Genomic DNA, 12632 nt, shown 5'->3' with positions numbered 1-12632 from the left:
CGATCATTGAACTGACAGAATAATCCTCTTGTCTATAATATGTAAGCAGTAGTAAGGCACTAAGCGGCTTCATTTGGTGGGCTTAGTTGGTGCAATAAAATTCTAGTTTTTTAACCGCATTAGGTGAAATCATTTAATATGTGGTTTTTCTCACATTTGACAGATTGATTACCATCTTATTTATGATTATTTGATTGATTTTTTTTTTAATGTGGTGAAAAAACAATGAAATAAAATGTTTCTTAATCATTTTTGCGAATAAGTTTCTAACACTGTAGGGCCATCAAACGGCTAGATTCAAGATTTGTTCGGAGATTCAGAGTAGCGCATTGAACGTAAAATAAAAATCAAGAACCAAGTTACGAAGCACTCTCGAAACATAAATATTACGTAAGATGCTTGTAAATTTGAAATGGCACCGAAACTAAAGAAACATTATTTTTTCTGAAATAAACGAACATAATTGTGGCAGCATTAAAAGTATGAATTACGTAGGAATTACGTATTACACTGTAAAAATATCCGGATAAAATTACGTACAGACACCCTCAGGGCAAGATTCGTAAAATCCTTTTTTAACGTTAAATTTTATACCGTAGATTCTATTTCAAATTAGAGAAAAGTTTAGTTTGAGCTTAAAAAAATATTATTTTTCCAAATGCTTTTAGAATGAACAAGTATGAAGTTAGCTATGTAGATAACTTAAAAATTCTTGAACAACATTACGAGAAACTTCTATGTAAACATCTGTTTATTGGTTCAAAGTTAACCTATATCTAGCAAAGGTAAAATTATTAAGATAAGGTATCAGATGAAAAAAGAAATTTAAGATCAATATGCAAAACAATTTATTCTTTCTTTTAAAAAGTAATTATAATTTATATAATATTTCATTTGTGTATTCAAATAAAATGCAAATAAGAGTAGTGATATTCTGAAATTTTTATCCACATTACCTCTAGTCAAGGGAGTTAACATTAACAAATTAACACAAGCTGCTCCATGTCCATGTCCAAAGACTGTTACATTTTTTGGATCACCCCCGAATTCCGCAACATTTTCTTGAATCCAGTGCAAAGCTGCTACTTGATCCATAATTCCATAATTTCCTCTGGAAGAGCCATCAACAGCTGGTAAGAAACCTGGTAATAATAAATGACAAGAAAAATTAAATAATGATGGCAGTTTGAGGATCCCATCGATATTATTTTGAAAAAAAAAGCATTTTTTACACTTCAAAAGCATTTTTCATAATATTTTGTTAGATGTATGCAAATGAAACTAATTACATGGGGTGAATAAAAAGTTATGGAACGACGGTGTAACTAAAAAAAAATATATGTCTGAAAAATACACGAGATCAATTTTCAAAAAACAAAATTGAGTGATGCTAAAATAAATTCACATTATTGTTCTATGACTCTTGACCTTTGGTGCACTGTAAAAAAATTAAGCATCAAATTAAGAAATTACGGAAAAACTAGGAATTTAAACCTTTAAGATTGAGTCCCGTAGTGGACTAATCGTTGAGACACGGTTCCCAGCAGATCACCGAAGTCAAGCATCACTGGCTGCGGTCAGTGTGCGGGTGGGTGACCACTTGGATCAGCCTGCGTAGGGACCGAGGTTGTGCGGTATTGGTCCTCGTTAAACTGCTCTTCCGTAAAGTGCTCGACTTCGCGTGCAGGTCGTCGGGCTACCGAAGCGGGGGTGTCATCCCCTCTGCAGAGGATCAAAATTGTGATGGCATGTCTTCGGATCATCCTCAGGGATGTTTCCCAGACAGTCGCCAATAGCCCTTTGTGCAGCTCTAGTGCGACGTAAATGAACTACAACAACAACAACGTCTAATACGTGAAAATATTTTCATTAGATCACATGTCTCAGAAGTTGTACTCACTTCTTTCTCAATATATTTAAAATAACACTGTTAAATCCATTTTTACTGGAACATGCTACGGAGCAAAAAAAAACTGCTATACTGTAATTTTTAGATTTATATTTATCGTAAAATCATTGAATCACATTCTTATCTAATTGAATAAGTATTACTATAAAAATTACGGTATAATATTTTACAGTAAATATAATATTTTATAAAATACTTTACAGCAATAAATTTTACAGTTCACTGAATTTTGCTGAATATTACACTCAAAGTGCATACTTTGTGACGCCCGGTAGCGCATCGTGCTGCCGTGCCCCAGGACCCTGGTTTGATCCTTGGGTCGGGCAAGGTTGACTCAGCCTTTCATCCCTTCAATGGGTCGATAAATGAGTACCAAGCATGCTTGGGAACTAAACACTGGGGGTTCCGCGTTCGGCTAACCATCTGACCGGAACATCTGCTCCTGCACCCTAGAGCCTAAGGTCAAGAAAACTGAGATGGGCACAGTAAGCCTTGGCCCCCTATGGGCTGTTGCGCCACTGAGTTTAATTTAGTTGTGCATACTTGATGCCGTTATTTTATCCGGAGTATTTTACAGTGTGCGCTTGCAGTTTATAAACGGTCAGGCTATTTTATTTTACCTCTAAAGTCTTTTGAAGATGGGGGTTTATTATTTGTTTACTTTTCCCAGAATTTAAAATCTTGGCTGAAAAGATCAAATTAAACTTTCAAAAATTACATTTCAGCACTGAAGCTTCAGATATGTACTTACTTTGAAACTAAAGTAAATATAAAATTCAATTAAGAAAATGAAATTTTCCATAACTTTGCGGTTGTCCCGAAAATTTAATTTTTGCATTATGTAACTAAGCAGTTAATATTTCTTAAATTGCGATTAATTTTCTCAATTACGTAAATACGTAATACACAAATTGATGATTTTCTCCAAGATAGGTAGTGTTGAAAGAACATTTTTGAATCTTTTCATTATTTTATTTTTTAGATAAAATGATATTTAATAATGTAAAATGAGTAGACTGCTTTTGACAGATTTATCTATCCAGTCCCCGACCGGTATTAATCTCTTAGTAAGAAGATCTATCTGATAATAGGCTATTTAGACGAGCCAATTAGCAAATTCGACTGGGAGTGACTCAATTTAATTCATATTTTGAATATGCTTGCCAGTTTACGTGAAATCGATTTTTGTTGGACAAGCGCCAGAGGCAAAAAAATATTAAACGAGCCGTTCCCAGTCAATCAGAGCATCTGTTTTTAAGTTTTTCGCTGATTAATATGTCCTTTATGGAAGAAAAATATGTTTTAAGTTCTTAAAGATTGAGAAAAAGGAAACATCTTTCAATTTGCATTTTTTTTCATTCCCTTATTTTTATTTTTTATTTATTTTTCAACCCAATTCATAAGTATGTATCTTAATTTTTACAAGTATTCCAAAAATACATATAGGAGCTTTTTTAAGAAAAAAAATTATGATTTTTTTATTTTAGTGAAAATACTTCAAGATGTGCAGAGAGACGTATAAAAGCATTCATATTATTTAATTTGTGTTAAACAAAAGAGAAATGGCTCATGTAATTGCTGAAAAAAATTGTTTCTGAATGAGACAAAATGATTTTTGAAAATATTTGCTTCTAATATAAAGCTGATAACTTGAATGAAAAATCAAATTATTTTTAGCGAAAAAACTATTTTTTGAATAAAAAAAGCAGGAAATTAAATCCTTAAAATTATCTTAAGAAATAAAAGACCAATAGAAAATTGTCTTGCAAAATTTAAATTTTTTATGAACGATATTGAAATATTATTATTAGAAAAATACTTAAAAACTGATTAAATATTATTAAAAAACATTAAATTCAGCAATCTAACTATATTTGTGCTCTTTAATTAGAAAAAAGAACTATTTATCTATATTTCATTTTATAATCGTTGTCGAACAGCAGACCCCAATTTATGGTATAAATCTAGTCCGTAGCCTTGTAGTTTTGAACCCAATCCCGAAGACAAGGGGACTCCTGAATCAAGTATTGGGAGAAATTTGCCTTCGTGGAGGACTTTTTGATGGAACTAACACTACTTTGCGTTACATGGAGAGGAAAACCTCCCATGGTTAGCTTAACGGCAAGGGATTCTAACCCATAATCTGTCTACCACTGAGCATATTTTACGTCAGCACTGTGGTCGGTGCGAGCTTGGAGCAGAATTCTTGACGAATAGCCATAGCAAGTATCCGAACCTGGTCACCTGATAGGTTTTATCCCCTGAGCCACCACAGCTCATGTAGCTATATTAAAACTATCGATGGTGAATAGTGATAGTCCTAATTACATATGGAAAGATGATTTTTATTTCATACTGTACTGTCGTTAGTCTTCGCTTACATTTTAAAAGTATTTTTTGTAATTAAGAAACTTTTGACTAATTAAAATTTTAAATCGAAGTTATTTGCAGATTCTAACTAACATCTAACGAAAAATTGATTTCATTGAATAGAAATAGTGCTGAATGTTGAGTATCTACTCTAGGTAATCATGATCAAAAGGCTTGAAAAATCAATGCTTTTGAAACGTAATGAATATTGACTTTTTTTTAATTTTCCATGCATTTGCTGCTCTTCAAATTGCATTCGCTCACACATTTATTAGTGGTACGCGTGCAAATTTTATGTCATTTTGAAATAAACGAAAATTATTGAACTCATTTTGCGCAATTTTAAGATTGAACACATTAATCGTGAACACACTTTTTTTGGTCTTGCATTTATGGATATTATATTTATGTACAAAGCATGTATATCTCGGTTTTGTGATCATGTGTATAAAAGGAACAAAGGTATCACGACATTAAAAAAAGAATGAGAATGTGTTAAGAAAGGTATATATCAAATGCAGAATCTAATTCCATAAATACGTGATTAAGTTTATATCTTACTCCATTGAAACACTCACACTCAAAAATGTGCATGAAAATTATTTAAATCACAACCCAATTTGTTTCATAGATTTGTTCTTTGCTACTCAAATTTTTCTGACAAACACACAATTAGAAATTTATCCAAAAATATGGTTAAATATGAATTAATTTAATTGTTATTTTACCATTTTCAACAGAAAAAGTCAAATAATCATAAAAAAATGGTATTCAAACTGTCAACTGAGAGAAGAATAGTTTATGGAGAGTTTTTATCTAATATGCTTTAACTACCAGAATTTTAATCACGTCAACTTGACCCCCCCCCTTATGAAGTCACTTAGTTCTTTGTAGCTGAGTACATACTATAGCCGCAGCATGTCCTTTTGTGAACCTTTTGCCAATAAACCCTACATTCAATTCAATTCAAAACATACTATAACCAGGTCTCGTCAGTTTCATGTCAGCCTGAATGGGGTTTTGAAACCCAGCGTTCCCACAACAATATCTCTTCCATTCCTTCAAAACATAAAAAGTTTCCTGTGTCCTGCCTTTTTTACTGGTGACCCTGGACTATTGGAATACGAAACTCTCATTCACATATAGATGACACCACTGCAAACCTTTCTCAACACATAAACATTCTAGTATTTCCCTTTCCTCATGATAGATGGTGCTACCAGATAAACCAGTTAATCCACACTCTACGGTTCCTTTGACAAAACACTACTCAACCACAGCTGAAACTCAATATCCTTTACCTAACCAAAAGCCTAATATAATATAACTTCAATTTTCAGTTAAATTTTAATTTCACAGTTTAGAAATAATGCAAGTCGTGAATGATTACAAAACTGCAATGTTTCGTATTCATGGATTTTTAACCATACCATACCAGTTATAAGCAGTTTCAAAACCATAAAAGTAAAAAATTTTAATAATCATAAATTTAACGTTTAATTGAATGAACAGGTTGATATTGGTTTTACAGTAATTTTAGAATAAAAATTCAAACAGTGTATAAGAAGAAACTGTACTAAAACGTTAAACTGTTCAATTAAATGTTTAAGTTCTAATTGAATTTGTGTTAAGTATTATAAAGTGTATGAAGATCATAAAATATTAAAATTTAACATGGCATAATATAAAAAAAATTCCTCTTTATATGATTGATAATAATTTAATTCAGCTTAAGTACTTCGATGTATATTTTTTATTATTTTTCAGTCATATCAAGATATTATATAATATATCTAAATAAAACAATATAACAAGATATTCAAAGTACAACCAAAGAAATTGGGAAAAGCCTTTTGATAAACAACAGCTACTTTTATTGAAATATAAAGCAGAATCTCGCTTCCGCCAAGGTGACCTGAATGCTAAAAAATAAAGATCTTCAAGTTCTTCATTCAAAAAGGAATTAAAGCCTCATTTCCACCTCGATCGCAGTTGTGACGCTATAGTAATGAAGAACATTTTTACTTTAACTTATAGTGCTAAACTTTTAGAACTCGGTAAAATTAAACTGATGCTTTTCATTCAACCGTTATTGTAGATGTCCATTTTAAGAACAAGCTAATGAATCTTAAAATGTATATTTACTAATACATGAATTCTTTCCTACAAAGCGATTTTATAAATATATTTGCTATCAAAAATTTTATTCGTTATTTAATGTTTCTCGTTTATCTTCTTCGTTATTTACGTAATGCTTTCGGCAGAAAATACTATTCTGAATTTACCTTGTACTTTATATTGAGTCAATTATTGTGAGAATTTGATATATTTAATTTATTTAAAAAAAAACCGGAAAAAAAGATAAAATCTTTTCTTCAGCCCACACGATTATATCCGCAAAACAGAGTGCTTTCTGATATTGTATCAATAAAGCCAAAGCAAAATATATTAAATACAATAGTGTGAGGAGCACTCAAAAAAATTTTTCATAAAAATAACAACAAATAAAATAGATCACAAAAAGTAAAAATAAGTAAAAATAACATCTGAAAACAGAAATAAAATAAAAAGAAAAAACATTAAAAAGGGACTATAAAGCGAGTAGCAAAATCAGATCAACTTACATGGACAGAAAATTTTTCAAGAATGATTTAAAAATGTTTTTGCAGAAAGATTGCCAGATTACGAAAGATGAAAACAAAAGCACAAATAGAGTGTAACAAGAGGGTTTCAAAGTGTGGTTTTTACTGCACTGCTGAAGTGATTTGTTACTCTGAGCTTTGATTTGTTAGTTACCAAGGATGGGCCCGAAATGGATGTGCGCAAGGTAATATTATACTGGATAATTTTAGAAATTTTATGGATGGAGAAATTATACTGGATTCTTCTAAAACTATTTATGACCAATTTCTAAAATTATCCAGTTTAATAGTTTATAAATTATTTTACAATGAAAAATGGGTAAGAGATAATTATTTACTATCAGCTTTAAGGATGTTTGTCACTTAATTTTTTTTAAAAATTATCTTGGTAATTATTATCAAAATTACATTTTACTATGTTAGTAAAAAAGAAATGGCCCTAAAATAAAGTGTTTTGAAATATTTTTAATTTTATTTAAGAAAGATTTAGTTTTCTTCCTTTTATAACTTGAAGTACATTGAAACTTTTCGTGTTATAATTTGTGACGATATACTTTTAAAAAAATATTTATTTTTTCCATTATAAACCCATCAAATATTAGTTATATTTGTGTTTTAAAACCTTTTATCAAATAAAGAGGAATTTAGCTTTTGGAATGATATGTTGTCAGATATATCTGAACAATTAAACCTGGAAACCGAACAGAAATGGCATATTCAAATAAACATTAAAAAAAAAACATAATGGAATTTTTGAAAAATTTATCGTCAAGATTGGCCGACACTAAAGAGAACACTGTCAGGAAAATTTTAAATGGAGCGTAATAAAAGCTTTTATCGAAAATCTAAATAAGGAAAACTTCTTTTTGGAAATAAGAAAGAAACAGTTTGTTCAAAAAGCAATAGCATGAAATATCTAACATCAAATTCAAACAAAACCATTTATCTTTGAGGATCGAATTTCGATATACAGGAGCTCAATGTTCTTTAGCTTATTTCATTTTAACTAATCAATTAAATAGTTTATTTGTTTTCTTACAAATGAAATCAATCTTATAGGATATTGACATACAAAACCATGAATTTTCTTGTCATTTTCAACAAATTTTGAACAATTATATTAGTTTTAGTTAAATTCTATATTTATTTATATCTAAAAAGTCTATTATCTTACACTTTTTTAGTATTTAAAGTTTAAACAAATTGCTCTCATTACTATCTGTATTAACACTCTTTAGATTCAAAAAACCACCGAAATTAAATTAAATTTTGTCCATTTCAAATAGCTAGAATGCTTACAATTTAACAGAAGCTTTATTCTAGATGACAATAAAAGTTTCAATTGCTTTCTAACAAAGTCTCAATTGCTTTCTAGCAACGTTTCCATTACTTTTTTTAAATAGGCCATATTATTATCAAAACAAATGTATCTTTGTTTAAGCTTTGGATCACTGTTTGACAAAGTAGAGTGTTTGAAGTTTGACTATGTACAATGACAAAGCTTTGTTCTCGTTAATGATTGAGATTTCTGTGCGCAACATGCAGACAGTACAAATTTAACGCCAAATAGTCAATTGTAATTCTTGACCATTTTCCGACTCGATATAAAGTTATAGTTTTGGTTGTAGCACTACGGCTTATGCTAATAATAATTACATTTGTGTCTTCTTCTTCTTAACTCCTACTTAGTCAAATGAACCGATGCAGCTCATGTCGATCACAAGCAAAGAAGACGAGTAGATTTTTTTTCTCTGTTGAATCTAAGTATTATTTGTCTAACTGTTTCTTAAACCATACAAATTTCATTTATTGTTATTGTATTTCCAATCAAACTTTTGACCACTTTCCTATTTAAACAAACTGAATTCAAAACTAAAGCAAAAAATTATAACTGTGTGAAAAAAAATATTAAAAACATTTTTAAGCAGACTAATAAATAAGAAAAATACATTTGGCAAGAAAGACACAAGATACATTAATTTTGTTATCACAAAATATCTCCTACATTTACACGTCTATTAAAATTGATGTGCACTACGTCTTTGATTCTAGATCTGAAAAATTAAATTATCTGAACTTTTATATCACCAACCTGTAAAAACCAATAGTTTTAAAGCTTTTAATTTCATTAATTTCTATTAATGTGTATTTTTTAATTACGTAATCATTAGGAGAATGATGATGATATTAAACATAGCAACAGTTCTTATATGCTTATTATTTGCGTAATTAAGAGAAAAATATATTCGGAAAATATAGTAATGTATATATTTTTCATATAATTTATTATATTTTTTATTCAATTAATACTAAAAAATACTGTCTTTTTTTATTTACATTTTTAGGCCTTTGTCTAACACGATTGCAAAACTCTCACTCAAAACAATATAAATACTTTTTAAAGGCAAGATAGTTTTATCAATTTTATTTTATTCAATTAATTACTTAATTTTAATTATTTTTATTTATTATTTCTCGTTTAATTACTAAGTAAATTTGTAAGTACATTCAAATTATAGAGTAAGATTAAAAGGTAAACAAGACGCATATACAGAAATTTATAAAGAAAAAAATAAGCATCATACTTAATTAATGCTAAGGTATTAAATGATACTATATTTTTTAAGCTAGTTTCCAAATTTTAAAAAGTATTTTCTTCTTTGGCCACACATCTAGAAAAGTTTACATTATTTTTACGCACATCATTACTTTTTCACAAAATATTCAGAAATGTTAACAAAGATAATCAATTTTGCGCTTAGGCTAATGAATAAACACCACGCATATACGTAATGAAATAATTTAATTAAATGAAGGGAAATATTTGAACATTAAGTTTGCATAATATAAAATAGTACACATTATAAAGTTTATTAAAATTAAATTTCAATATTACATTCTGTTAAATATAATTAATTTAATTAGTAATATTAGTTTTATTTGTAGCTGCATTTGAGATAGAATCGATATTCTTTTTAAAAAAATCTAATTCTTTTTAGATAAAATGCACTCAATAAGTATTGGGATTAAAAATAGTTCTCATGACTTACTTACAAACACGACATTAACTTATTATCATTCCAACATAAATAAAATTTGATGAAATAAATTTAAAGTTTACGGATTAAAATCAGATAACAAAACGCAACATAAATTATAAATCAGTTCTCTGAATGCATCAAGCATTTAGATTACGCATTAATCTACAATTCAGTCCATAGTAAATTTAAAATTAGTCAAATGAAAGGAATTGCTAGCTTCGTAGATTAAGCTAATTATTCGGAGTTAATCAATGCAATTAAATTTATTCATCCATTTGGAGAATAAACTATAGGAGCGATTAGGACCATAAATATGTATGCCTAATGCAAGATTTTGAAAATCCTTGAACAGATTTTAACTGAAAGAAACTAGTATTAAGCATGACTATCTTATTAGTAAATAGCTTATGAATATGTATGCAACTGAATTCCTAAATAAATTAAGTATTTTCATATGTTTTTCATTTTTATTTTCTGCCCCTATTTTTGGAGTCCCGTTATTTTTTTTTAATGCATCTATGTCTGAATTTTTTTATTACATGATGTTTGAGAGTTACTTCGGAAAATTTAGGTAAATTTCCTAAATTTTAATTTTGCAAATGAAATATATAGAAATGGTTTTTGGAACCGTGGGACTCCTCACATAGAATGTTTCTTTACTGATGTTTTCTCCTCAATATTAAGGATCAAGCATGAGTAAACAAACTTAAAACCCTATTTTTTTCCGTCTAGTTGGGAATATTTTACCCAACTTAGACTATCAATTGTTATCAATGGATAACGCTTATATTTTTATTATTTTGGAATAAAGCATATCATTTTCAACAAAGATTTATTATACACTTTGTATGTAAATTTTTATGCCATAGAAGTATATTAATTATCATGTGGAAAAGTAAACATTTTAAACTAGATTGCTTATATTATTTGTATTACTTGTATTATTTTATTTGTATTGATTTCTTCAAGTGTATGTCATATGTTGTGAATAATTCTACACAATATTTGTGAGAATACATAATTACTAATGAGAAAGTAAAAACCATGTAAATGATAAGTGAATTTTAATGACTTCATGAATAATAATTGTTTTAAGAATGAATCAATGATGATAAAGACCACAAACATTCTTTTCCTCTTCTTACATGGACGAATAATTCAATAAGTTTAGCAAACTATATGTCTGAACAATGGATCCAGTTTATTTCAAGAGAAGAACTTTTCACAAGTTGTGAAAGTTTGGTTTGATTTATTTTTATTTTAGATATGTCATGGTATATTTTGTTTTAGATATTCTAGAGTTGTTTTGATATTTCTTATTCTTTTCAACAGGAAAAGGAAAAATGTACATAATCATTATTAATTATTATAAAGTTATTAATTATTGTTATTCAAAGTTATGCAGAAATATTTAGTTACTTTTATATAAATGTTATTGTTGTAATTCTCTACTTATAAATGTATAATATTGGACAATATACCAAAAATAATAAATTTTAATTTGAAATCGCGTGAAGGGGGAAGTTCTGACCAATAGGCTAGCATATTGATCAGACCTTTCTTTAGAGGGGGGGAATATTATGTAATGTTAAAACAATTATATATTAAATATAATCCTTAAATAGAGCATTTATCCAACGCGCAAACGTTTAAAAACCTTTCCCACAAGAAAGTAATAATATTGATCTAATTATCTCAAAAAATGTGATGATGTGGCTTTAGCAGCTTGGGAAATTGATCAGTCCCACGCTACTGAGACCTATTAACATTTAAATATATTGTCCAGAAAGATATAAAAACCCTCTTTCCAAGGTCAAATGTGCTATTCTATACCTATCCACCAGCATGTAAGGTTGTCATTCTGGGGCTCTGGCCCTTACTTTAATAAAATTATATTATGATTCCTGCATTTTCCTGTATCTTTTTCAAGAAGCACCGGCCACACTACGAACTTACAATGTTTAGGCTTTCAAAGCGTAACAGATATATATATATATACACTACCGGTCAAAAGTTTGCGAAAATTTTGAAATCTACAAAAAAAAGTTCTAAATTCAAATGTTCATAGAACTGCGAAAAATCATTCAAATGGCATGAAAATTTGATATGTTCTAATGTGAACTCTTTACAGTTAGTTACATATGATCAAATTGCAATACTTTGTTTTTTGCGAACTGAATCCACCTTTTCTTCATGAGTTGTTTCTATGGTGAAAAAAGTTGTTAAGTTTGAACACTTGCCAAACTTGCAAAAAAAATTTTTTGTACTTTCTGTTAATAGAAAATAGTTATTTGAACAGTTCTATGTAAGTTCTCAAAATTTCAAATCGATTTGATTTTTTTTGACGAAGTTATAGAATTTTGAAAAACATGTATACTTTTCTCGATTTTTAAGCATTCCACATTTGCGGTCCTTTGGTCTATACATCTTCGACCAAAGAACTTTTTAATTTTAATGTTTTCTATATTTTCAAATAATTAATATTGATTATAAAACAAATATTCTTATTTATTATTGTAATTATTGTTACTACAAGGAACTTATTATGAATATAATTAAAACAATATCTCATAGATGTCACATTTCATCTAAAATTTGTTTGTTCTTGCAAACGATGCTCTGCTATTTGAATCGAAGTCAGTTATGGGACATTTTACAACAGGAATGGAA

The 12632-nt window shown here is 28.7% G+C and overlaps 1 protein-coding gene across 1 annotated transcript in view; it reads right to left on the bottom strand.

Annotated features, from left to right (window-relative positions):
* The window catches only part of LOC107438598 (neuroligin-2), a 188319-nt gene that overhangs the window by 20944 nt on the left and 154743 nt on the right, over nt 1-12632 (bottom strand). Inside the window, exon 3 of the mRNA XM_016050915.4 lies at nt 957-1142. Within this exon, the coding sequence (XP_015906401.3) occupies nt 957-1142 (186 nt within the window). The remainder of the gene's footprint in view (nt 1-956; nt 1143-12632) is intronic.

This window comes from Parasteatoda tepidariorum, chromosome 2, assembly GCF_982258835.1.
Source record: "Parasteatoda tepidariorum strain Cologne lab strain chromosome 2, Ptep-v5.0, whole genome shotgun sequence".
NCBI lineage: Eukaryota > Metazoa > Arthropoda > Arachnida > Araneae > Theridiidae > Parasteatoda > Parasteatoda tepidariorum.
Note: the sequence above shows the minus strand (reverse complement) of the source record. Positions and strands in the feature narration are given on the sequence as shown.